The 24,940-nt window shown below is 32.4% G+C and overlaps 1 protein-coding gene across 1 annotated transcript; it reads right to left on the bottom strand.

The window, feature by feature from the left end:
- Positions 1 to 12,528: 12,528 nt before the first annotated feature.
- On the bottom strand, positions 12,529 to 14,169 carry LOC110425704 (uncharacterized). Its single transcript, XM_021440666.2, is given in 5 exon segments — positions 12,529 to 12,611; positions 12,868 to 12,936; positions 13,011 to 13,584; positions 13,586 to 14,070; positions 14,073 to 14,169. Coding segments are annotated over 5 exon segments (1,245 nt in total). The 3' UTR covers positions 12,529 to 12,591.
- Positions 14,170 to 24,940: the final 10,771 nt, after the last annotated feature.

Below are 24,940 nucleotides of genomic sequence, written 5' to 3'. Positions count from 1 at the left end.
AGATATACATTCTTTAATGATTAGTCATGTTTAAAGATTGTCCAAATAAAATATTAGATACGTAAAGCTTTTTTCTCTCTTTCAAGTGTACAGGGTTAGTAGAAATAGTACTACCATTACATCGTGCCATTAACTCGCCAGCTCATTGTCAGATGGTGGTCAAAAAAGAAGCAAAGATTGGCTAGGACAGGCCAAGATTTCCGAAGATGCAATTTAAAATTAAGCCAGCCCTTGGCCAGAGGAGACTGTCCAGTTCCGTATCAGCTGTTCTGCTAATTTTGGGGGAAAGTAGGTTGGAACTTCTTAGCTTCTAGCATAGGAAGCCCCAAGAGTCACTTGCCCCTCTCTAGCTGAACAAGGTAACATCAGAGGGCACTAGTAACAGTCATTTCTTGGCCAGTTTCCTTTTTTAGAGTTTTGTGCTTACACAACTTCTGAAAAAGATTCATCAACTGTTCTTGTTTTCCTACCATTTTCTCAGTTTTAAGCATTTCTAAGATACTGCTTTCCATTTGCATGCATTAATCTATAGTTAGAATGAAAAAAAAATTGAAGTGTGATTGAGTACTGCTCCTGCTCCTGCGCCTGCTCCCTCTCCCTAGAAAAATGGTCGTATCCCTGGTGGCCAGTTTGGTTCCAGGTACTCACCATGTTCCCTTCTGCCTGGTAAATAGATGTTTCCAACAAGGTCTATAATTCTTAGGGCTTGCTGACTTTGGGATTTATCTTCCAAAATCTTCTTTTCCAGATAGGGGTGACCATTCACTTAATGAGCATTCTGTCAGTATAACATCAAGGCAATTGCTCGAAATCTAGAGATTTTATAGGATCATGCAGGCAATCGACTTAATCTAAATCTAACCCTCATGTTAAAAAATGCTTATAAGTAAACTTAGATATAATATAGCCATAAAAGAATTGATTTTGGAAATATATATATATATATCCACATATTTTGAGCTTAATCATTATATATGTGAAAGAATTCTTGTTATGCTTTTCTGTCTCTTGAGATTTTTCTGCTGTTTATCTAGGCTTGTGATGATGGATGTCTGCCGGATGAATCTCTATGTACAGATATTTTTGTTTTTCTTCTGACCTGCTGACTAATAGAGCAGGACTGGTTGCGTATTTTGAGGAGTAAAGTGGTGTTCTTTTTGTTAGCCACTTCTCCTCCTTTTGTCTCACTCTTTTCTCAATACATTGAAGAGATATACATAACTTGCTTTTCAAAAAAAATGTAAAAAATAAGACAAGATTAGTATAAGAAGGATATAGAAAAGTTTCATTAATTACTTGATATATGTTTAAAATACATCATTTAGTTCCAGATTGAATGATACTATAAACATGTAGAAAATATAGCGAAAATTGAATTCACTAAGACACTAACCCTGTTCCTTGTCAAATGGAAACATGTTTTTGCAGGGCTTGGGCGTGTAAAAGTTTATATCAACTTGCACACATGATTTGCTTCACCCGGTCTCTATCTTCTTTCGTCTTCACAGAAAGCTGCAGCCAGCAGTAATCATAGACTAGACTGACTGTTAGTTTCATATGCTAGCTATTCTCTGTAAATTATATATAAACTTGAGTATGGAATCTTTCTGGGACTAGAGAGAGGAAAAATAAAGGTTTGCATAAGGTAGCTTAAACCTAGCACAGACCCCTCTTCACTGTTGTACTGCCTAGAATAATAAAAAAGAAATATACTAGTATGGTCAAAGTAATCCTTATAAATTAGCTGCAGAAGACTTTGGGTCCTGAATATCCTTCCCACAAGTTTCTGCAGAAAATATTTTGACAGATCTCTGATGGCTATTCTTTTAATTATATTGCATGCTACGTACTATGATAGATTATGAAAAATTAAGAAAAGTTTCTAAATTATTCGACATTTGATAAATTGATTCAATAAGTTTATCGAATTTGAATCTTAGAAATGATCCATGGTATCTAATTAATGAAGGTGATAATATTTAATATCTTCATTTTAACTATGAAATTTAGGAATTAAAAAAAAAACCTATATTTGTCATGGTTATATTTTGATAAAATAATTACCACAAAAAATCGATGTCTTCCATCACCGGAGACTGAGGGAGAGGGGCTCTAGGTTTTCATTTTTTTTATTTATATAAAAATCAGAATATATAACTTCACAATACTTAGATAAATTAAAAGAATTGATTTGGAGTAGTGGTAAAGTCTATAAGTTAAATTTTCAATGCCAGGATTCAATTCCTTCTAAATCTAAATTTTGGATTTATTTTTCTTTTCTTTTTTTTCCTTTTTTTTTCAAACTCAAATTTTAGAATTATTTTTCTTTTTTTTCCTTAACTCAAATTTTGGAATTATTTTTTCTTTCTTAGTTCAAATTTTGGAATTATTTTTCTTTTCTTTTTGCATTTAGGACCAAATTTTGGAATTATTTTTCTTTTCTTTTTTCATTTAGTCTCAGATTTTGGAATTACTTTTCTTTTCTTTTTTTTTTCTTAGCTCTTTCTTCTTTAACTCAAATTTCAGAATTATTTTTCTTTTCTTTTTTTTTCCTTAGCTCAAATTTTAGAATTATTTTTCTTTTCCTTAGTTCAAATTTTGGAATTATTTTTCTTTTCTTTTTGCATTTAGGCCCAAATTTTGGAATTATTTTTCTTTTCTTTTTTCATTTAGTCTTAGATTTTGGAATTATTTTTCTTTTCTTTTTTTCCATTTTTGTTCTTAGCTCATCTTTTCTTCTTTTTTTTTTTCATTAACTCATCTTTTGATCTTGAAGATGGATTTAATTATTCAATATTGATGACTTATGCAAGTTTGCTCAAAAGTTGTCTTAATGACAGTAAAATCAAGAAAAATTGCGTATAAAATATGAATTATAGAATTTTGAACTTGATATTAGGTGAGATCCATGTTAACAAAGTATTTCAACTCTCTTAGAGTTATATCAATTAATGTTAAAGGTAAAAAAATCAATTTCATATTTTCTTCTAAATCGTTTACTTGCATATGAAATATGAATTAGAGCATTTTGAACTTGATATTAGGTAAGATCTATATTTATAAAGTGTTTCAACTCTTTCAGAACTATACCAATTAATGTCAAAAGACAAAAAAAAAAATTGTATATCCTTTTCAATACCGTTTGGTTCAACTTATATTTTCAAATTTTATGGTAATTACAGAAGGTATATTTTCAGTTAGGAAAATTTGTAAAGATGAGATTGCATAATAAGATATAAGATAATTTTCTTATTAGTTTACTTATCCTTTACATTGAAAAAGAGATTGTCTTAATCATAAATGAAAATTTAATGTTAATTTTTTTTTATTTTATGTTTATTTATATTAATGAATATGAAAATTTATATTTAAATTTTAATAAAATTTTATAACATAATTTAATTTTATTTCAAAAGTGATTAATTTTTTACTTTAAATCAAATTATTGGCTCACTTTATGACCTTCAATAATTACTCATTTCATGATCTTCTATAATTACTTGTCACTCCTCATATAAAATTCTAGATCCTTCATTGACATCATTATATATATTCATGTGCCAAACTTTTTGAGATATATATATATATATTTACTCGAGTATAAGATTTTTGATGAAAAAATAAAATAAAAAAGGGAATTTCATTTTGAATAAATATGGCACATCCGTACCATATTCTCCCATGCTTGGCTTTGACAGTCTTCCGAATGACGTCCCAACAAGGTTTAAAGATACTAACTAACGCCACTTTTAAACTCATCTTGAGACAAAAAAAAAAAGGTAAAACTCTTCGTCAGTCTTTACCCTCACCATCACAGCAAAAAGTTCTCTCCATATATTCCCATGGAGGGGCCGTGCGTGTATGTAACTATTTCTTCACTTCCTTTTCTTCATGCTAGTAGTCTCCATCCTTCCAAGGTTTTCCACTGTTGAAAGCCACAGGTAATTCTATAAGCCAAAGCACTACCTATCTGTAAGAGTATCGTACTATAATAATACTATAACGCAGAGCTTCTTCCTTTTCTTTTAGCGACTGAGTTTTCCCGTGGGAGGTATGCATGCTTTTCCTTCTTCTTTACTGTTCAGGTTATTTTATTGGGGGCATTTCTCAAAGGGGATTCATTTTTTTGAATGTTAAATTGCAGATGGGAGACTTTAGGTCAAACAAAGGACTTCCAATAAACATAACCAGGTAATATCCCAAACTCTTGCCTAAATCAGCTTTAAATGCTGATAGTTATCACTTGCTTTGGTTTTGGTTTTTCCTCCTTTTGCTAGAGTTGGAAGGTTTCAAAGAAACAGCAATGGCTAAGAATCGTTGTACTCCATATGTTTGGTAAATTGAGATCGTTTCGGGAGTTGGCGACACTTTGTTTTGTGTTTTGCCTGCAGTCCAAAAATCCAGAGGTTTCAGATTTGTAGGCATTGGGTTGGTTTTCTTCTGAGTTCGTTTTGGTTTGGGCTTTTTAAAAGTATGTTAGTCAGTCAGTCAGTCTACCAGTTGACAAGGGGGCGCCCTCTCCTAGGAAGGCCTGCAACCAGAGCAAGGTCTAAAATCTAAATACATTATTTTATTTATTAATATAAAAAAATAATTAAAAGGACAAGTCAAGCCGAGCTCTTCACGACTGGAAAAGGAAGATCCCATACTCCAATTCCATCCACGGACACCTTTTGAATTTGCTGTTTTATATATAAAATTATTTTATTAATAAATAAAATGATTTTATTTACTATTTTTTATATATTTTAAAATATTAAATATTAATGTAAAATTAATTTTATTATTTTAATAATAAAATAATAATTAAATAGATAAATCCAATTGAGTTCAAACTTGATAAATAAAAAAAGAAAGATCATAATCATGACTTGATCCACGAACACTTCTTAATATATAAATATATTAAATTTATATTTTAATATATAAGAGTAATTTTAAAAATTAATATCACATTCTTAATAAAATGCTTATAAATTATATTGTTATTGGTTAACCTTAGATTAATATGTATTTTTTTATCATCAGATTCATGTTCCTGAATTTAAAAGTCTGATAAGAAGTTTCTAAAATTGCTCTTAACTATAAGAAAACAAAAGCTAGAGTAACACCATGTTGCAATAGGCAAAAAGGGCAACAAATACACATCTTGATAACCTTTGCCTTGCAAGTTACTTGTTGCTATTAATTCTTTTGCCAACTGCTTCATCAAGGATGTTTGTGTTGGTCATATGGACTTTCACTTTATCAATCTACTTCATTCCATTGGTTTTGCTTATCTTCCATGCATTGCTTTTTCTGATCTCATCACTTTTTATTATGTTGTATCTTCTTATAGTTGATTACTTTGATTCTTTAATTCAAGGATGACCTGGCAGGTGTTGTGAGAAATTAATATTATCCCTTTGCATGATGAAGGTAGAACCAGAGATCATGGCAAATTATTAACATGTATCTTGACAGTTATCCTCAGCTGCTGCATCAAGATGACTCTGATTGCTGCAATGGTCTTTATCTGCTGTATCATCAATAATGCTGTCAATACGCGGTCAGTTGAGTTGTTTAAAGCCTTTCCTTTTATATATTCATGGATGAGCATTCTTTAACATTAATTTCTGTCTTAAGTTCATATTCAATTTATTATACATTTATGTTTATTTTTTTAATAAAGCGAATTATTTGTTTCATATTTCCATTATTGAGTTCGTTCTTTCATTTTCAATTTCTACATGAGCTAATGGCACTGTAAATTGATGGATCTTATTCCCTAAGAAAGATTGAGGTTTTAAGTTTGAATTAAAGCACTAGGATCGTGTGGTTAATACTAAGATGTGAGAAGTACCTCTCATCAATAAGCAAGTTGAAAAAGGTTTCTACATATTGCACCAAGTTCCATATATATTTAAAAACTTCCCATACTGCTGACTGACTATCAGTCCCAAAATCTAGTAGCACTGTTCCATTTAATTGCTTCCTGCGATTTCTGATTGACACGTACTGCGCTTGCACATAGATAAGTAGTCAGAGACCGTCGCTCATGAGGATAAGCTCACCAAATTTTTCATGCTATTGCCAATACCTTTCAGTACCAAACTATTATCCATTGTTTAGCTTCTATGGACAGGGCTTTAGTTTCAATAGTTGTTCTGCATTAAGTAATACTATTTCCATTCAGAAACTTGAACAGAACTGTCCATAAGTTTTAATCCTTTTTTCCTTAGGCAAAGTTGGATAATGGGAATGATGATTTCCTCAAAAGGAGAGAATTCTTCATGGAATAGCACACTGGACATGCTTTAAAAATATTAATTATGATTTAAGTTGGCATGCACTCTGCCAAAGGACTGTTTACTTTCGAACTGTCTCTTCTGTTAATTTTTCATTGATCCTGTGCTTCCATTTGAGATTGCATCAAAATGGAATTTAGTACCATCGACTAAGCCTTGGCCGTGTGCTGAGAGCTTATTTAATTGAATAAGCTACAGCTTGGAGTCGCAATATCCCTTCATCATTTTTAGTGTCAGGTTCAATGCCATAGTTGCTTTCTAGAAATCTTAGGGAGAAAAAACCCTCCACAGGTTATCCATTGCTACTTAGAGAGAAACAAATAGAATACATTTGCTAAAAGTTTATGTATAACCAGCTTAGTTTAAAGAAAAATGGTGAATGGTCCAGTTGTGTTGATCATGAACCAACTTACATACATGTTGGAACAGAACCTAATTGGAGAACTGGAGCTAATGGAGTAACCTTTTCAATCACCTCAGGCACGCATTATGCATTTTTCATTTTCTACGTTTGGGCCTCTACGGCACAATGGAAAGAGCCTCCAGTGAGCTAGTATTTTAACTTATATTTGAAGGTGCCTATTAAGTTATGACCTCACCAAATTGATTCACAAAGTTTGATTGAGGCAGTGAGAGTAGAAGAATGAATTGGCTATAGGAAGATATCTGATTATACAAAGATTTTAGAGAAAATAAGTAAAAACAAGGTGTCTGCAAAGGAAAAGGTCAAAAAAATTGATGGTTCAGCAGGAAATTCCTTTTTGTCTTGCTGAATTGCTTTTCATTAGGAAACTAGAAACTAAGAAGGAGATTGTTCTGAGACTAAGAAAGTGACTATATACAGTGGCAAAACTTGAAAATTGTCCATGATCATAGATTATAATAGAATCATTGGGGGTAAAAGAATTCAGAATATTAATGATGTCTCTGATCTGAATGCATTAAATAAAGCAAACCGCCACCAAGATTGATGGATGAACAATACAAAAGATAAACAAATGCACAAGGGAGTCAGAAGTTCCTTATTGAAGGTGACATTATAAGAGTCCTAATATGTATTAGAAATGGCAAATTGAAGAAAGGATCAATGAGCCACTGTAGGTAAATATCAACCTTTTCCAAAGTGAAGGATAATAACTGCAGTTTTAGATCAATGAACCAGCATAGGTGAAGGTGTCTTTCACCATTTTAATTCAGTTATGCTTCTCAGATTCGTTTTTCACTTTCTCCTCTATCCTAGCTAGGATAAATTCAAATAGCCTACTAAGGTTAAGCAAATCATGAGGAACTCCTTATGGTTTTCCTTGTAAAATTTGTTGAATGGACATGTGTCTTGTTTACGCTACTCATTTCACCAAATTCATACAAAGTGCATGCTAGTAAATCGAAAATTTTTATCAACCATTTAATTTAATACTTGCTAGGTTGATTTTATTGTATACTGTAATTGATTTATCCATGGCCTTGGAGGGTTGAGGGGGCTGGGTAGGCTGGTTGGGATATGTGAGGGAGTTAGTTTACTTTATGCTCACCTTTAATTTTCTGATTCAGGATAGATACTAATCAAGGCATTAGCGTTACAGCTCTTTATAATATAAGCTTAGGATTAACAATGAAGAGCGTTCTACTTTCATTCTATGATGATTGTATGAGAAAGACATAAAGGGAAATATAGTTACAAAAAAAAGGAAGGGGGAGGATGTTACTCTACAGACCGCAGTTGCCACGAGGAAAAGCACTGTAGATACTAGATACCCTAACTCCATTAATTATAATATATATGATACAGTGAAAGACAGATATAGTAGAAAAATGTAAGCCCATCAACACTTCCATATATGAAAAGGCAACGATTCTGCTCGTAATAATAGAATGAGCGAAAAGACCCATGGTATTCTGCGGTCAATCCTCAAATTCAAATGTACTTCACCTATGTCTGAGTGATAACCAAATTAAACAAGGTAAAAAAATAGAATAGTGAAGTCTCTTCTAACGAGACTTTCTGCATATCTTAGATGATAAATATGTATAGGTTTATTCTAGGCTAGGGTTTGGTTGAAAAACTACTCAACGACCTCTCTGCTGCTAGTGTTTGGTTGAAAAACTAAACAACGACCTCTCTGCTGTATCTGCTGTATATTAATTTGAAGTCATTATCCAATGGCTTATGCCAAATGGACAACATTACTTGATTTGTTTTTTAATTAATGGGAAAGCGGACAGAGGGGTGTGCTTAGTTTGAAATCAAGACTGGCTAACCATTACAAGTCGCTGGTTACCACCCAGTCAAGAGTTGATTGGTGACAACATTATAAGATTTAAACACCAAGAAGTATGAATCTCAGCTTGATTTTACCACCTCTCTTTTTTCCTGTCTCAATCTAGAAAAAAGCCATGAAAAAACATATTCCTCTAACGACTGTCCTCAGGACAACTAAGCTTTTCCTACGATACTCTCCCCTCTATGCTACTCAAGAAAGAACTTTCATATCAGATAAAATTTATTTAGAACACAAGGAAAATATTTAAGAAAAAGTCATCATTGATCAATGCCTACGTTTAAGCTCAAAAGTGAGAACACAAGCATTACTGAATAAATGCAAAAGTAGAGGATAAAGAGAAAAGGAACTCATTCATCTGATAGATTAAAAAAGAGAACATCTATTTTTAGAGAGGCAGGACAATTTAATTAAGAGAAATTGCTTTGATATCATTTATGATAAAATTATAATATTTTCTATGCCATGTAAGGAGTCTATCATGTTATGTAAATTAGGCACATGTGTGGTTATTTGGGTTAATGAAACCATTGTCTGAATTATATATTACATATACAAGAGAAAAATTATTACACGTAGAATAGTTGAAGCAAAGAACTAAAGTTAAATTAGATATGAGCAAAATATAGCAGCTTTGGTGCAATGTTAGCTATCAAGAAAAGAATTAGCTCGTTTCATGAAAAAAATAGGCAAACAATGTTGAAGATGATCAGGTTTTTGACAATTTCATCATAGATGATAAGAAACAAGACTTTGCCATAAAAGACTATGGAACTCAATGATGCATCACATAAAGGGTAGAGATGGTTCTCATATGGCGATGGACTTCTTATTGATATAGCATACACTTCTTTAAATGTTCATTTTTTTAACACTGGTTCATACCTACACCTCAAGAGAATATAAATCATGAATAAATCAGCATTTATGAATTTTTTATCTGCTTTTTTTCTGGTTACTAGCTTATTTCATCAAGTAACAATCGCATTAGAACGTCATTATACATTACATAGGATTTGATTCATCACACATGCAATGCAAGAGTGTATAATTATTGTCATAATAAAAGAATTTTGCATGATTCAACATCTATGAACCAGACAAGCCAATATCAAACCAGCCCCCTCTTTCCCGTCAATGAAGAAAGATTTGTCACATTGGTATTAAATTCAAGGAACTTCTTAATTCTCCTCTCTAAAGCTCCCCGTAAGAAAAATTAAACACCTTTTGTTTGATCTGGTTCTCCACTTACAATTTTAGCTCCATCTCTCTTTTGGATTCTTCAGTTGTTTAAAGCCTTTTCCTTCACCATATATATGCAAATTAACTTTCGGTTCACTATCTCTATTAAAGCAATATATATCATTGTAAAACTTCCAAGCTACAATAATTATATTAATCCTTTACTCATTAAGTGAATTGCATATTGACTTCAACTACAGAGTGAGTTGCATGATTTCATCCCCAAAAATGTTTATTTTATCTTTTTTTTGTACATCAGAAATGAGAAAGTTACTTTCTTGATTCTGTTTAAAAGTTGTTGATCTTCTCTACTTGAGAAGTTGCCTAATACTAATAGTACGTTCTAGTTGGCAAAACCCCCAGAAAAGAAATAACCATATATGTTTGAAGTTGTCTGAAGCTGTCCTCATAGGAATTGTTTTCATGAGGACAATATTGAAAAGCAAATTAAACGGCATTAGAATTATATATATGTTAGGTTTTGATTGTTTATGCAATAAGTACTGCAGTCAATATAAGACTTTCAAAAAAAAAAAAGTACTGCCGTCAATATAAACTAGATACCCAATTTTCAGGTAGGGTTTTCTTTTGAACTCTAATTCGATAATTTCTATAAAAGATTTGTCTAAGTAACAAATAAAACATAGTATGTGTTATGATAAGCATGGACAAGTTAGAGGCCTCAAAACAATTTTTTTCTTTCAAATTATCAAGCAACAACCAAATGTACATTTTATTACTGCTGCATTGTAATACAAGAAAGGTAGAAATGCAACCGTGCATCATAATTCACAGAAGTTCTTTGATTTTGAGTTTTCATTAAGGAGCTATATGATCCAAACTGGTCCTCTTTTGATAGGATTTACCAAGGATTCAGAGATATATGTGGTCATTTTAATTGTGTATTTATGCACATGTGCATGCACTTACAGACTATTTTCGGATCTACCTTCAAAATTCTTTCAGTGCATATACCCAATTTTCTTTTAGAATGACAGTTGAAATTACTCATTGGTATGGAGGAAGAATATTTGCTTCAAAACAGCAAAGACGAACCATGGTGATGATGTAAAAGCTGCTCCTTCAATAACAAGTTCAGGCAGGACTTGGGAAATACAAACATAATTAACAGGAAGGTGTGAGGTGAGTAGTATAATGCCTTATAGACTTTAATCAACCATACAAATAGTCGATAGACTCACTACTCTCAAGTTTAATTTAGGCATTGAGCATTCTACTTGAGGTTCTAGAAGATTGATTTTGACGGCAAGAATGTTCTTTTCCCCTAGTAAGGTCCAAAACGAATTCTCTCGTTATAGAAACATCCCATAACCTCACCATGCAAAGGCATTATTTCAATTCTAGAATGGCTAATGAACTAACTAAAATATTTACGCTTTCTGCATTATAATGTGTATATAGTCAAATATAGTGAGACACTGCCATGGTAGTCATCAAGGGTGTAATTAGCATAGATAACTCTTGTAAAAGTAAAATTTACTTAAAAAATTCAACATGGATGCTATTAACCAATATGCTGTGTTGATTATTTAATGTAAAGATTTTTGGTAGATAAAGCTGACTCAACAAGTCAAAACCTTTTATTCTTCTTTTGGTAATTGCGTTAGTATTCCAAAGTGTCTGGAGGTAATTTTAAGGTGAGTGAGAGCATAGTGTTGGAGTTTGTCTTTAAATTTTATTTGCCCTTATTGAACAGGCTTACTGTATTCTCCTCATCTACTTTTTTGCATCTAGATTTAGGACTAAGATACAACCTTCACTAAAAATGGAGTGAATGGTGTTTAGACCACAGAACATTACCTAATACATACATACATATATAATGTATTTTATTTATTTTTGGGATAGGACATGCATCCTGAATTATGAAAATCTCATTGTTATTGTGTGAATATAATATTGTATAGAGACTGCCTGAGTTATTGTTACACAAACTTGATGTTGTTTTTCTTCCTTTTTTTAAATAAAGAATAATAAGTTGGAGTTTTATGAGACTTAGTAGCCAATGCTCCCTCATTTTCTATTTCCTCTTCTTAATGTTAGTGTGAAAATGTTGTTATCTCCTTTTTCTATCCTCATTATATAATAAGTTGCTCTTATAACTAAATTGAATTTTTTTTATTGTTTTAAATATTTAATCACATACATGTTAGCACTTGTGTTCCATGAATTTCTAGTTATACTCTAAGAGCAACAAGCCCCCACATTACCAACTTAGCTGAATTAAAACCACTAGAGTAGGCTTCAATTTCACTCAGTTCTTTTCTACCTTCAATTAGATTAGTATCCATCTTCAAGATTGTTAAGTTTTCCACTCTTCAGAAGGGCTTATCTGGCTGGTAAACAATTTGACAATACAAATGAATTAAGATTATTAACTGGGAAGTTTCTGCTTTACATGCACGCATGCATGGTTTTTGAGAATATTAATTGTTCCTTAGTATCTGTTCACTAAACATTTGCCTGACTCAGTAAAATTATTCTTTTAAGCAAATCTCTAGTCACTATAGTTCATCTTTGTCATCATGATTTGGTTTCTTAATAGTTCCTATATTATCCATCTTTCTCATCATTTAGCTTAAGAAAGCCACCGTTGACTGAGAAAAAAAAACAAAGCTAGCTCCAGGTATCAGTAACGGTTCCAGACAAAACATACTTCTCTCATAGAAATCAGCCAGAAATACAGCACAAGAGGTACTGTCCACTGAATCCTGTCTTCAATTTTACGCCTTGGTTCTTGTGTACTTCAGTCAAATTTAAGGCTAACTTTTTGACATGCTATCTGCTCATCATCAGATAATATCATCATAAACAACCAAAAGGAAATAGCGAGAGGGGATGGGGGGAGAATTGCTGGAGTTAAGAGAAGGAATGCAAATGGATAAAAATAGAGATGGAATGGAACCTAGAGAAACTTCTTCATTACTTTATAATTTAATCCCATGAGGCAATTGAGAGATTCAAAAGAACAATACGCATTCAAAGATTTTTGATTTGCTATATCAAACTTAAAAGAAACAGCAAAAATTAAATCTTACATCTTAGATGCTCAGGCACTGCATAAGTACTGTAGTCATTGATTGCTAGCTGACCTCTCATCTGAACACCTGAAAATTAAGTCTGATATTAGTAAAAGAAGTGAGAAGAAATGTAAGGAAAGGCTCGTATTCTTGGATAGTACCTGTAGACAGATTCACATTAGTTATAGTACAAAAAGTAGAGTGTGCCATTGCACCATTAATGTCCCAATTCTGAGGCAAATTGGGAAAGTAGTTATTGCCACTGGTGCTGCAACTTACACCCGTCGAAGCTGCAAGGTTTTGCTGGGAACCCAAAATTGTTGATGGCTTCAACTTCCTTTTGATCACTATAGATTCCTCGATAGCATTTTCTCTTGATGCCGCACTTGTAAGCTGACAGGGACTAGGTTGTTCAACTTGATGAGCAAAAACCTCAAAGGATGCCATATTGTGGCCATAAGAATGTTCTGACTCCTTGGATGCTTCAAGTTGGGTCAAAGACCTCAGTGGGTTCAAGAATTGAGGGCTTGTATCGGGACATCTTTTCCACTCATGTGTAGTAGTACTACTCCTAGTGCACATCTTTTTTCTAGTCCTTTCCCTTGCTCTCGCCCTTGCCTCGGCTCTTGACTCTTTTGCCAGAAGATGGACTGTTGCTTTCTGCAACTTTTTCATCTTTTTCTCTTTACAGACAATACCCTCTAGTGATTTGCATTTTGAAGTTGTCCCTTCCCAACTCTCCCCCATCAAGGTCTCCATTCTCAGCTACCATTTCACACTCAGGGCTGGAGGAGAAGCTCCTTTGACCCCCACTACTGCCATTACCATGCTTCATCTTTACCAGCTCTCCAATGGCATTTTTTGACTTCGTTAGCAACCACTCTAGGGTTTTGCTTGCTTTGTCAAACCCTAGCATGTCTTGAAGATCGAAGAACTCGCGGGCGATTTCAATGGACAGTCTCACCCGCCTGTCTCTTACCCCTTGAGCAGTGCAAATCTTGCTATGTCGATCTTTCTTTACATGGTTCCGTACAGGAATACCAAAACTTGAAGTACCAAAACACTCCCCATGTAGTGCACCACCACCACCACCATCCTGTTTACTCATTGCGGCAGCATTATTGAACAGTGCCATGTTAATTAAAGACTCAGTGAAATGAGGATTGGGTGGCAACAATGAACCAGGTGACGGCAGATCATGGTGGTGATGAGGAAAGTGTCATTAGAGTCATGACTAATAAGAGGAGGAGGAGGAGGATGGTAAGAAGAGGAAGGAAGGTGAGCAAAAGTGTTGATAAATTTGTTGGTTGAAGAAAACATTTTTGCATATTCTGTCTTGGCAAAGTGCAATTGCATTTACAAAATTAGAAACCCTAGCGTCTATTGAAAATGCATCAGATTTACTGCAAGAGAATTAAACGGGGTTACTTGGCATTTGAAAGAACTCGGCTCAACCCCATTTCATGTTGTTACTTTGAGGTTCTACCCCACTTGTGTCTTTTTCTCTGCCTAGCACGGGGAGCTAGCGTACTAGGAGCTTGAGAACGACAAGCGAGCTAGCAAGAGAGAGAGAGAGAGAGAGAGAGAGAGATGATTAGAAAAAGTCTTTGATAGATAAAACGCACTAAACGGTTGTGAGTTTAGAGACAAAGGAGTCACCCAGCATCCACTCCTATTTAACTTTAGGGCAGAAGTTAAAGAGGAAAGTAGTGCGAGGGGGTTAGTGGTTGGTCTAACTGTACACCAAGGCAAATGGTTTGTGCCAGTTAATGTGGGAGCAGCAATCACACACTTGGGTGGGGACTGATTGCAATCTTTTCACACTTTTAAACCCGTTAATTCAGAGCAAAGGGCATATTTCCACCCCCATTTGCCTAGGCTCTACACGACTATATCTAAGACAACAAGTATATATATATATATATATGAAATGTAGGACAGTAATACATATTCTTGTTTATTATAAAATTCATGCAGCTAATTCTTTCTCTCTCTCTCTCTTAAATATTGTATAGTATCAACGAAAATCATTTTTGCAGAAAAACGGACGGGATGTGTGGTTGGGGTTAGGCGGGGATGGACGACGTTCAGGATATCTCTTTTTGCCAAAGGCTGCGAGCTTTATATGAAGAGAAGTGGTTGATGTGGCTACACGTGCCTCTGCCCTACCACCAAACTCTACATATCCCGACAAACTACGTCCCCTCCCTTCCACGTACCATACCTCTCTGCCATTGCCCTCTGTCTAGTTTTGTCACTCACCCTCTCGCTAAAATCCAATGCTCTCTTTCTTCTAAATTCCCCATAACTTCTGATCAAATTCTGTCCTCTTTGTTTACTGTCAAATGCCAAATGCTTCAGTAGTATATTCTAATTTTAAACAATTTCTTTTGTGGCTTTTTTGAATAATCAAACCATGAATATGAATACTTTTCTATGAGGAAGACGAGAGTACGTATCAGGGAATTCTTACATAAAAACTACCAAAACAAGACGATCATAATGGAAGGATAAGTGAGAATCTTAACCAAATATATGGTCAACAAAAAATTGGGATTGCGAATATATCGCAACACCACTCTACCACTCTAGGCTTATAGCTCCTGCTGTAGGGTAATAATTTCGTTTGTCTTTGCTTTTTGTCTGACCCTTCCTTTTCTCACCGTAAAAGTTTATCTTCTTTCTTTGTGCCCCTCCAACCACCAAAACGAAATAGTAATCATTATTTTTTGCTCTTGTCATCCAGACCCATCAAAATAAATAATTACACCAACCCTGTTACGAGGGATCGCCACAGTCGTCTACTGAGTAAGGCAGATACATCCTACGACTCAAATCCAGAGGTCCATTCAAAATCCAAGCTAAACCATAGTGTTTTATTTTCTCTTTTTAGTACCAGACAATTTTATTTTTTAGGGTTTAAATTATTTTGTAAAGTAATAAAGTGTTGATGCACCAAGCTAATTAAGCAGGGTTTATGAGTAACACAAAAAGACAAAAGAGAGACTAGAGTCATCTGTCTTTGGAAGGGTTTGTCTGTGACCGTACAAGCCTTGAGGCTATGGGAAAGGGTGAGTCAGTGATGGTAAAGAAAGCATGAAAATTACAGGGGTCCTTACATTCCTATTTCTGTTCACAGGCGTCCTTAATATATAAATAAATAAAGTAATTAAGAAAAGCAGAAAGATGATCTGTTGTAGCTGTGCCTGGATCACAGCTTCGCAGACACCCTCTCTCTCTTTCACTGGCTTTGTAAGAGGAAAGAAACACTCATTAAGAGCACGAGCGAAGCGTGGCTCTAAATGTTGTAATCACGATGACAAGATACTGCGTTGTACGCAAAAAGTTGAATAAATGGAATTATTATATTTCTATTGGCAGTCGCAGTGTTGGAAACTTAAAACTTATGAATATATACATAATGAGGACATTATCTACTTTTAAAACAGTTACCCTTCAGTTAATGTGACCTGTATTCCCTTCACACAAAGGTCAGGCAAACGGAAGCTCTTTTTCTTTTTCTTTTCTTATCTTTTCTTTTTTTCTTCTAACCTTAGGAATGGCAGTAATTACTATGAAGCCCAAAAGCAGAGGAGAAATGAGATTTGCCTTTTATATAGGATTATTTTATTGTTTGTTTATGAAAAAAAAGTTATTAAATTGAATGAATTAAAGATTTTTATAACTGAATTTAAGGGTAAATAAAATTAGACTTAATTAATGATTTAATTGAATTGAATATAATTTGAGTCAAACCGATTGATCTGTTTGATTCATTTAGTTTATTTATCTAATTAGTTTATTTGATCGATTTTTTATTTTAAAATTTTTTGACTAAATCGATCAAAAGGGCTAAATTAATATTATACACATAATATATATTTAAACTTATATAAAATATATATTTTTCTTTTACTAAGTTGATGATGTGCAATGGTTGATTATCTAGTGTTACACAGTGTTATTTTGTGGATGTTAATTTTATTATCTTTGTTATATTAAATCTTGATTGTTAGAACTTAGAGGTTAAAACTCTTAAATGTTAATTTGATAGTTTATATGAAAGAAAATAATTATGAGAGTGAAGGAATAACTATTATGTTTTTTTATATTTAAATTATTTGTATATTTTATAATTATAAATAAAGTATATAAATTTTAATGTTGTAATTTGTAAAAGATAAAAGTAATAAAATTTTAATTTTTTTTAAAAATCGAACCAATCAAACCAATTCGATATTTGATCTGTTCGATCATTTTTTAAATTTGATCAGTTTTAGTTAATTTTTTAAAAATATTTAGTTCACTTGATCTTTGATTGTGGTAGACCAAACCGACCGAATCGATTAATTGTTCACCCTTAATTGAGTTGGTGCAACCTCTAGCTTTGTTTGTTCAACCATTGTCTATATTTAAAAAAATATAATGTTATATTTTTAAATATGTATAATATTGGAATGCATGATAAAAGATATTAATTTCTTTTTATTTCATAAATTTTACATTCATTTGGAAGTCCTTTCTTTTCTAAACTATAAATTAGTGATATAACCCAAGTTTGAAACTGACACGAATTAATTGAAAACGATCAACTCATACCAGTACCCTAACCCTACATCGAAGTCTTTGCTAGCTTTTTAACATTGAAACTTTTACAATTTTCCTTAATAAATTAAGTTTTCAATGATTGGAAATGAATATAAAAATATATGTAATGTGAAAATTTAAAATGACATGTAGAAGAGGAAAGGGAATATTTTAGGACATTCCAACGCAAAACCGAAATCAATGATGATGGAAAAATGTGACACAAAAGAATAAAAGTAGTACTGCTTAGTTTGTTTCAAAGGAACCTTTAATTAAAAGGTTGAATAAGTGCTTTAGACTAGTTCTGTGTTTGTGAGCTGTTGAATGGTCAACTGGACAGGTGGGCGAACTTGGAGTGCAGGTAGTAGCTCTTAACCAAAGCCTTCCTCGATTATCCGGTGGAGATCACATTCTTACACCCACTAACATCAGCCATTTGTGAAGATTTAGTGGAAGAGAACGATGTTTCTGTCAATATAAAGAAAGACCAAGTGCAAATAATGGTATTACCACTATAACAATCTTTCTCAACTAGCTAGATAATAGCGTCTTCTTTTTGCTGTGTACTTGTTAGCGTGTTAGAAAATTCTACTAAAGTTGGCTGCCACATGAATCTCAGCATAAAATATTTCTGATTATATGACAGATATAAATACTGAGATTTTTTTCTATTAGTTTTCTCAGAAATGCTTGCATTTGAACTCAAATTGTAGGTATTTTAAGTCAAGTACATATTTAAGACTGGTTTCACAGGAGCCTTCGCCTCCACCTTGTCAGCCAGTTGCTTGTACTCTTCAAATCTATTAATGAAATCCCACAAATGAGCTAACAAAGAAAAAGTACATATTTAAGAGGGTAATGAGCATTATGATCACCTTGCCATTGTGAAGGGTGACCCTTGAATTTGAGGGTAAAGCTAGGAGCAAGTGAAATAGAAGATTTATCTTGGAGGTAGGGTGCTCTCAATGGCCTCAGGCTTCCAAGGCAGTCACTGGCTATAGCTATATGTCGTATGCCAACAGCATTAGTAGAATCTTACAACTAGCTGAAAGCCAATGATAACCTTCTGAAACTGCTACAGCTTCTTTTGGACAGCTACACCAGACGAAACATGACATTCTGCTTTTATATTCAATGATTATGTCGCTTATGATTACTAAGAAATTTCATTCACTTCTTCATGGATAAGATTTATCCATTTCCCTTTGGATGTATATATTTGGACACCACCTAGCTAGTGATTTAAAACTGAAAACAATGGAAGTTATACCTGAAAAATCTGATCTTAACCAACTCCACCCTTCCTCTTCTTCTATTTTTTGCTCTTGGCAATCACTCCAACCCCCCTTCTTCAGTTGAAAGAACCTATCTAGCAGGCGCCTGCTCATAATCAGAGAGGTCATTCAATTTAGGATTTTCTTTAGACAAGCACGAGACAACATCTAGTCCTTTCGATTATCCTCTTTAATTCTCCTGTTTGTTTGGCTTAAATAGCTTGGCCTCTTATTTCAATAGAAAGGACACTCTCTTTTTAGAGTACGTGAATGCATGAACATATGTCTTCGTATTTAATTAAATCCATTTAAGATGGTTTATATATATAGTTGTATCTGCGTTATATTTTTACAAAAAAAAAAACATATTCATAAATGTCATTTCGGCAGCATTGTTGCTTAGTTTGAGACGTTTTATATCCCATTCTAGTTAGCATAAACCTAATTGAATTAGGATTATCATATGTATTTTACTCAAACATAACATTTAATGTACATATTGGCTTTAATTTTACAATTGAACTAGATATTCGACTGTTTCAATTTTTCACATTTCATGTTTTAACTGTGATTATGTAGGTAGCTAAACCTTACATTATTGACGTTAACTTGTCCTAAAAGCTTGTTCTGGTTGAAACTAAGTAATGGGTGTCAACATTTGCCAAAACCTCTCGTTTTGGGTGCTTTACATAAGAATTATTGCTATTATTTTGAGGACCAAATTCGGTTTCAGCCATTCTATCATTTAAGACAGCTAAATCCGATAGTTTGATTTCTTCATGATTCCATTGTCTAAAACTGACACTTGATTTCATTTTTTTATTCAAAAAAGAACTCATATACATATTCTCTCACATAAGTAGTGGCAGATATGAAAGAACAACTCAGAAAGAAATAATACAACATCTATCAAATCAACTTCTTTCTGCATTTCAAGTTTCCCTAAAGCTGTCTTATGAAGAATTATGAAATAGACAGCATTCTTTTTAGAACCACATGGCAGATCTAGGTATGACTTTTTATCACAGTTAGAATAGCGTGGCGCCTGTTCACCACAGAGTAGCTCTTGACTTTGTGGTTGCACCTTGTTTTAGATGCGCACCAGATAGCTGTGTGTGCATGCAGTACTGTGTGTAAGTGCCAACCACGTGTGTTTAGAGTATAGGAGGGGCCAAAGGCGGTTACCCTGCAGTGCTCCTCTGTGGGTTTTAGTCTCATGTGAATAGTAGTCCAGTTTTGGAGGCTGCAACTCGGTGGAACAAGTCTCCCGACGCTTGCATCTGTAATTCTGCTTTTTCTTTTTTGAAAAAAAAGACATGTAATCTGTACATGAGATCAAAACTTGGTGAGCATAACTTCAACTTATAGGAAAATTTGTTTTTCAACCTTAAGTCATGTATTCAATTAATAATGAGATCAAATTTTCTATTAAATTTTTTAAGCCAGTAATATAAATAAACACATTAAACTTAGACTTTTTTATATTCTTAAAATATATTAACTTTAACACATAAATCAATAAGTGAGAATAACCTTTCCTCTGATATTTTATTAAATTTTAAGATATCTATTTAATTTAGAATTAATGATCAATAACCAACTTTTTATTCTATTTAAAGTCTCAATATATCTAAAGTTAACATAGGGATGAATTACAACAAAGTGTATTGGACAGCTAGCCGATCTCTTAATCTTGAAATGGCAGGGCTATATATGTTCTCAAAATGATGCATTAACAATATATATTTTTCATAAAAAAGGTTGCCCTACTTATAATTTAAACATAGTGTATACTAGGCAGCCAGCTAGCTAGCTAGCTGGGTCTTGCAATATATTGTTTCTAAGTTAAAAAAGATTAGTTGTCTAGTATGTGGCAGTAGTACGCTTAACATTGGTTCCCCATTTGCAAATCGTTCTCTCTCATCTCTGGTTTGTTTTCTGGAGTCTATGGAAGGCGTGCATTTTCAAAGAGGCTTCTTTTATTGATACCTGTCCACTCCCACGCCTTTGTCTTGTCTGCTGCTGGTTTTAGTTGTCATCAGGGGACGTTGGTTTTCCTCGTCTAAACACATTGAATTGTTGGTTTTCCTTATCCACTTCCAATCCCCACTGTGCAACTTTTTCATTTCATTTAGTTTCATACCCTAAATATTACAGCAGCAAGTGTTTCCTAGGCAGCTCAAAATAAAACAATTTCATCAACATTTATGCCTACATTCTTCTCTCATTTTAGGCAATGGCGTTGAAGAATTCATGAGTTTGACTTTCATCTCAATGTCTTGGTCCCCCTGTGACATTTACCCATGGTAGATTATGCAACCTAAGATATGATGCGTCACATCCTGCCCAACTCTTACTAGATGTGTGTATTGAATTTCTATAATTTACAATCTATATTTACAACATATACGATAACACCCATGTGTAAAAACTTTTAATTGACGAAGCAAGACATATTCTTTGATTGAAATTTTAAATTAATTTTTATTTATTATAAATATTTTTGTAATAAGATTTATTTATAAATAAAAGTAAATTTTTAATTATATTGAATTCCTGTCATTAAATTTTATCAAACAATGATAAAGTTAGAGTTAATGAATAACTTAATCTCATGCCATTATGTTTATTGACAACTTTGATTTCAATATGGTCCCAACCTTAGACTTGGGAATGGGATAAATGCTCGTATTTTCTTTTGCCTGACAAGTAATAGGCTTTTGATCAATCAATTTATAGAATATATGGTAATAAACTTTTCAAAAAAATGTCTTTTGTTTCTTTCATTCATTTTAATGAATATTATATATGTATTTTGTTGGATTTGGAGTATCAACTTTTGCAGAAGACATTTTGACTTGAAATCTTAGCAATTGGAAGACTTCGTGTCTGTGATTGATCAATTCTACTCGCACCAATTCGACTCATACAAAATTATTAGGAAAAACATTCATAATGGCTCGCAGTCGATTAATTTCTTTTCTAAGTCCTATTATGTTTCTTTTTTTAACTCTGATAATATATGAAAGATCATGTGAGTTGGATTTAATGTTTCAAAAATTAAAATTTTCTATTGACGGATCATTTTTTATAAAATTATAAATTTTTTTGATAAATTTAAAATTTATTAATATAAATAGATTACATTCATTGTCTCCTTGAATCTCGTCACAACTTTCATCAAAATGGATTAAATTCACCCAATAAATCTACTTGACATACATATCTAAGACACATTAAAATGTCCCCCCATCACAAACCCAATTAGTCCTTAATTACGTCAATAATTTTAAAACATAAAGCCCCCCACCCCCCATGATATTTGAATTCCATGGCACTCGCCTATGGTATGGGTCCTGAAAATACAGTCAACATGTTTCCTCCCTCATTTCTCAGACCTCCCTCCACCCCTGCCTTAATGAAAAGGGGGACTACTTGAGGCAAATCAATTCGCCGAAATGCCCTCCCAACTACTCTGAATTTATGGCCATCATGGGAGGCCTTTTGACCTTTTCCTTCATCCTTTGAGTTCTTTCACACTCTGTTTAATGGGCTAAACAACCACTCTCTAGTCCTTTGGAGAATGATTCACGTCCCTAATTGCATTGAGGTCTGCAAAAACAACTTGAAAAGTTTACCTTTCAAGCATGTTCTTCCACAAACTAATTTACTGGCATACGGGTTAGCCAGAGGCAGAGGCTACACGTGATGAGGATTTCTACACCATACTGTAATGTCCACCAAAAGAGGTTGTTATATATATATATATATATATTTTACTCAAACAATCCATTTTATATATGGTAGCAGCTTAATAGCTTCACAACTCATACATGAGCTGGAAAGTACATAGTTTTGAAAAGTCATGTTGAACACGTACTTTAGTTTTCGACAGCCTTAATCTTTTCTTTTCTTTTCTCCCTCCTTATGTCAGATTTTTTGGGTCTTACATTTGCAGCATATTTAATTTACTTAAAGGAATAGAATGGAAACAGAATAGTCCTTATAAGAGAATAGAGTAAGGGAAAAATAATTATTATGTAAATTAGTTCATGAGAATGAAATATGATAAAAATTACTATTATTACTTATTTCATTATTTAGTTGGCAAGAATAATTTTAAAAATAGTTAAAGAATAATGATAAATGATAAAAATACTTTTTATAAAAATTTAAAAATTTTTTAATTAAAAAATAAAAATACTATAATGAGAAAAAAATGTTCTTTATTAAAATTAAAGAATTTATTTTGTTAAATGATAAAAATATTCTAAGCAATAAAATCAAAATAACTTTTTCTATAATTAAATAATATTTGCACCTAAATAAAAACATATTTTTATTATAATTTAATAATATTTTGTATTAGAAGATAATTAAACTTTTTATTATAATTAAATAATATTTAATATTAAAAAAATATATTCTTCATTTAATTTAAATAATACTAAATAATATTCTTTATTAAATTTATTATATTCAAACACGAATGTTAAATAATATTCTTTGTAATATTTATTGTAGTTAAATGACATTAATACATTAAATAATATTTAAATATTTTCTTTTTCTTTTTTTTGAAAATGAAGTAAAAAATTTTGTGTATTTTGTGCTTTAGAGAGAGAAGGAGCGAGGAAGAGAGAGAGAAAAAAAAATAAATTTAGTATTTTTTATAAGGTATTTTTTTAAATTGTAAAAGGATATATTGGTCTAATCAATTTTTTTTTATTATTCTCAATAATTTGGAATAGGCATTGCCAAGGGGGGCTTGGGTAATCGCTATTCAGGCTTCTTTTGAAATGGCTATTTTAAAAAGTAGTCATTCCATTGAACCAAATGTATTTTTATCTCAAGCATGAGAATATGGGAGAAATGGCTATTTCATTCCCCCTAACCAAACATGCCCTTAATTAGTTTTTTGTAATTAGCTAATCAAATGTTGTTATTTTAAAAACAAATATGTCAAATGATCCGTTATTTTTTTGTTATTTTGTAACTGATAACAAGCAGTGTTAGTAGTGTGAATATAGAGTACCTGTTGCAAAAATTTTGGCTTGATTCAATTCATTCATGTAATTTTGAGAGGTAAACGTATGTTTTGCTCATGTGCATATGCCTGAAAATTATGGCTCAATATTTTTATATACTGATCTAGAGATGAGTCATTGATTTCTCATATAAATGAATTTTTTTTAACTAGACTTGATATTTTTGTAATTAAGCAGTATAATTAGTTTGTACCTTTTTTTTACAAATGAAAAATTAATGGTTTTTAATTACTAAAGAAAACCTTTAAAAATACATTTTAGTACAAATGTAATTCTAAACAAAAAATTGTAAAAGTATCTATTGTTTTTATATAAAAAAAGTACTCTAGCTACTCAAATTCTAAAATTACTCAATTTAGTTTTTGTACAATCAATTTATTCCTTATAATATGTATGCTTGATTAATTTAGTTTTTGTACTCTATAATTTTTTTTAATTTAATCCTCTAATCTACAATTTTGTTTAATTTGATCCTGCGACATGGCACAAGGAAATTGATGTGGCAAAAAAATTTTGAGAAAAAATTTTTTGGTCTAACACATCAACATATAAATAAGAAAATTAGGTCAATTTAGATAGAGTTAGTAGAGAGACTTGATTGTATAAAATCTCAGAATAGATGACTAAATTAAACAATTAATTTTGAGATAGAAGAAACTAAATTGACAAAAAATCTATAATACAAACAATTATGGGACACTTTGACCATTTATATGAATAAGAAAATATTGACCTAATTAAATGAGGAAAAGACACGCAGTTATAATTACCAAAAATCTGTGGTAGAATATATATGCGGGAATTTTTTATTACCATTTGTCAAGTCACTTGAGTTTTCTAACAAGAAAAACTCCACTAATAATATTCTTGTGGTTTTATTATGCCCATCTTGGTAGGCGTGAACGTACGGGTCCATTGTAACTGTAATCAGGCCAGCTTAGTGTTGAATGCTAAGCTTCTTCTCCCAACAATCTAACACCCTGCCGTGACATATCTACTGCAGATGATGATCAGGTAACTGTGATGATCCTTGCACCCTTTTGCTTTTATTTTTATGTAAACAAAGTCTGTTTTGTTTTCAGTACCGGAAACCCCATCAGTGGTTTCTAAGAATTTTCCTTCCAGGAAAGTGTTTCTTTGAGTTTTAATACGTACTATGCTTGTGTTAACTGTTGTTGGCAG

Source organism: Theobroma umbraticum, unplaced genomic scaffold (genome assembly GCF_002168275.2).
Source record: "Theobroma umbraticum cultivar Fairchild unplaced genomic scaffold, ASM216827v3 scaffold_12.1, whole genome shotgun sequence".
Taxonomy (NCBI): Eukaryota; Viridiplantae; Streptophyta; class Magnoliopsida; order Malvales; family Malvaceae; genus Theobroma; species Theobroma umbraticum.
Note: the sequence above shows the minus strand (reverse complement) of the source record. Positions and strands in the feature narration are given on the sequence as shown.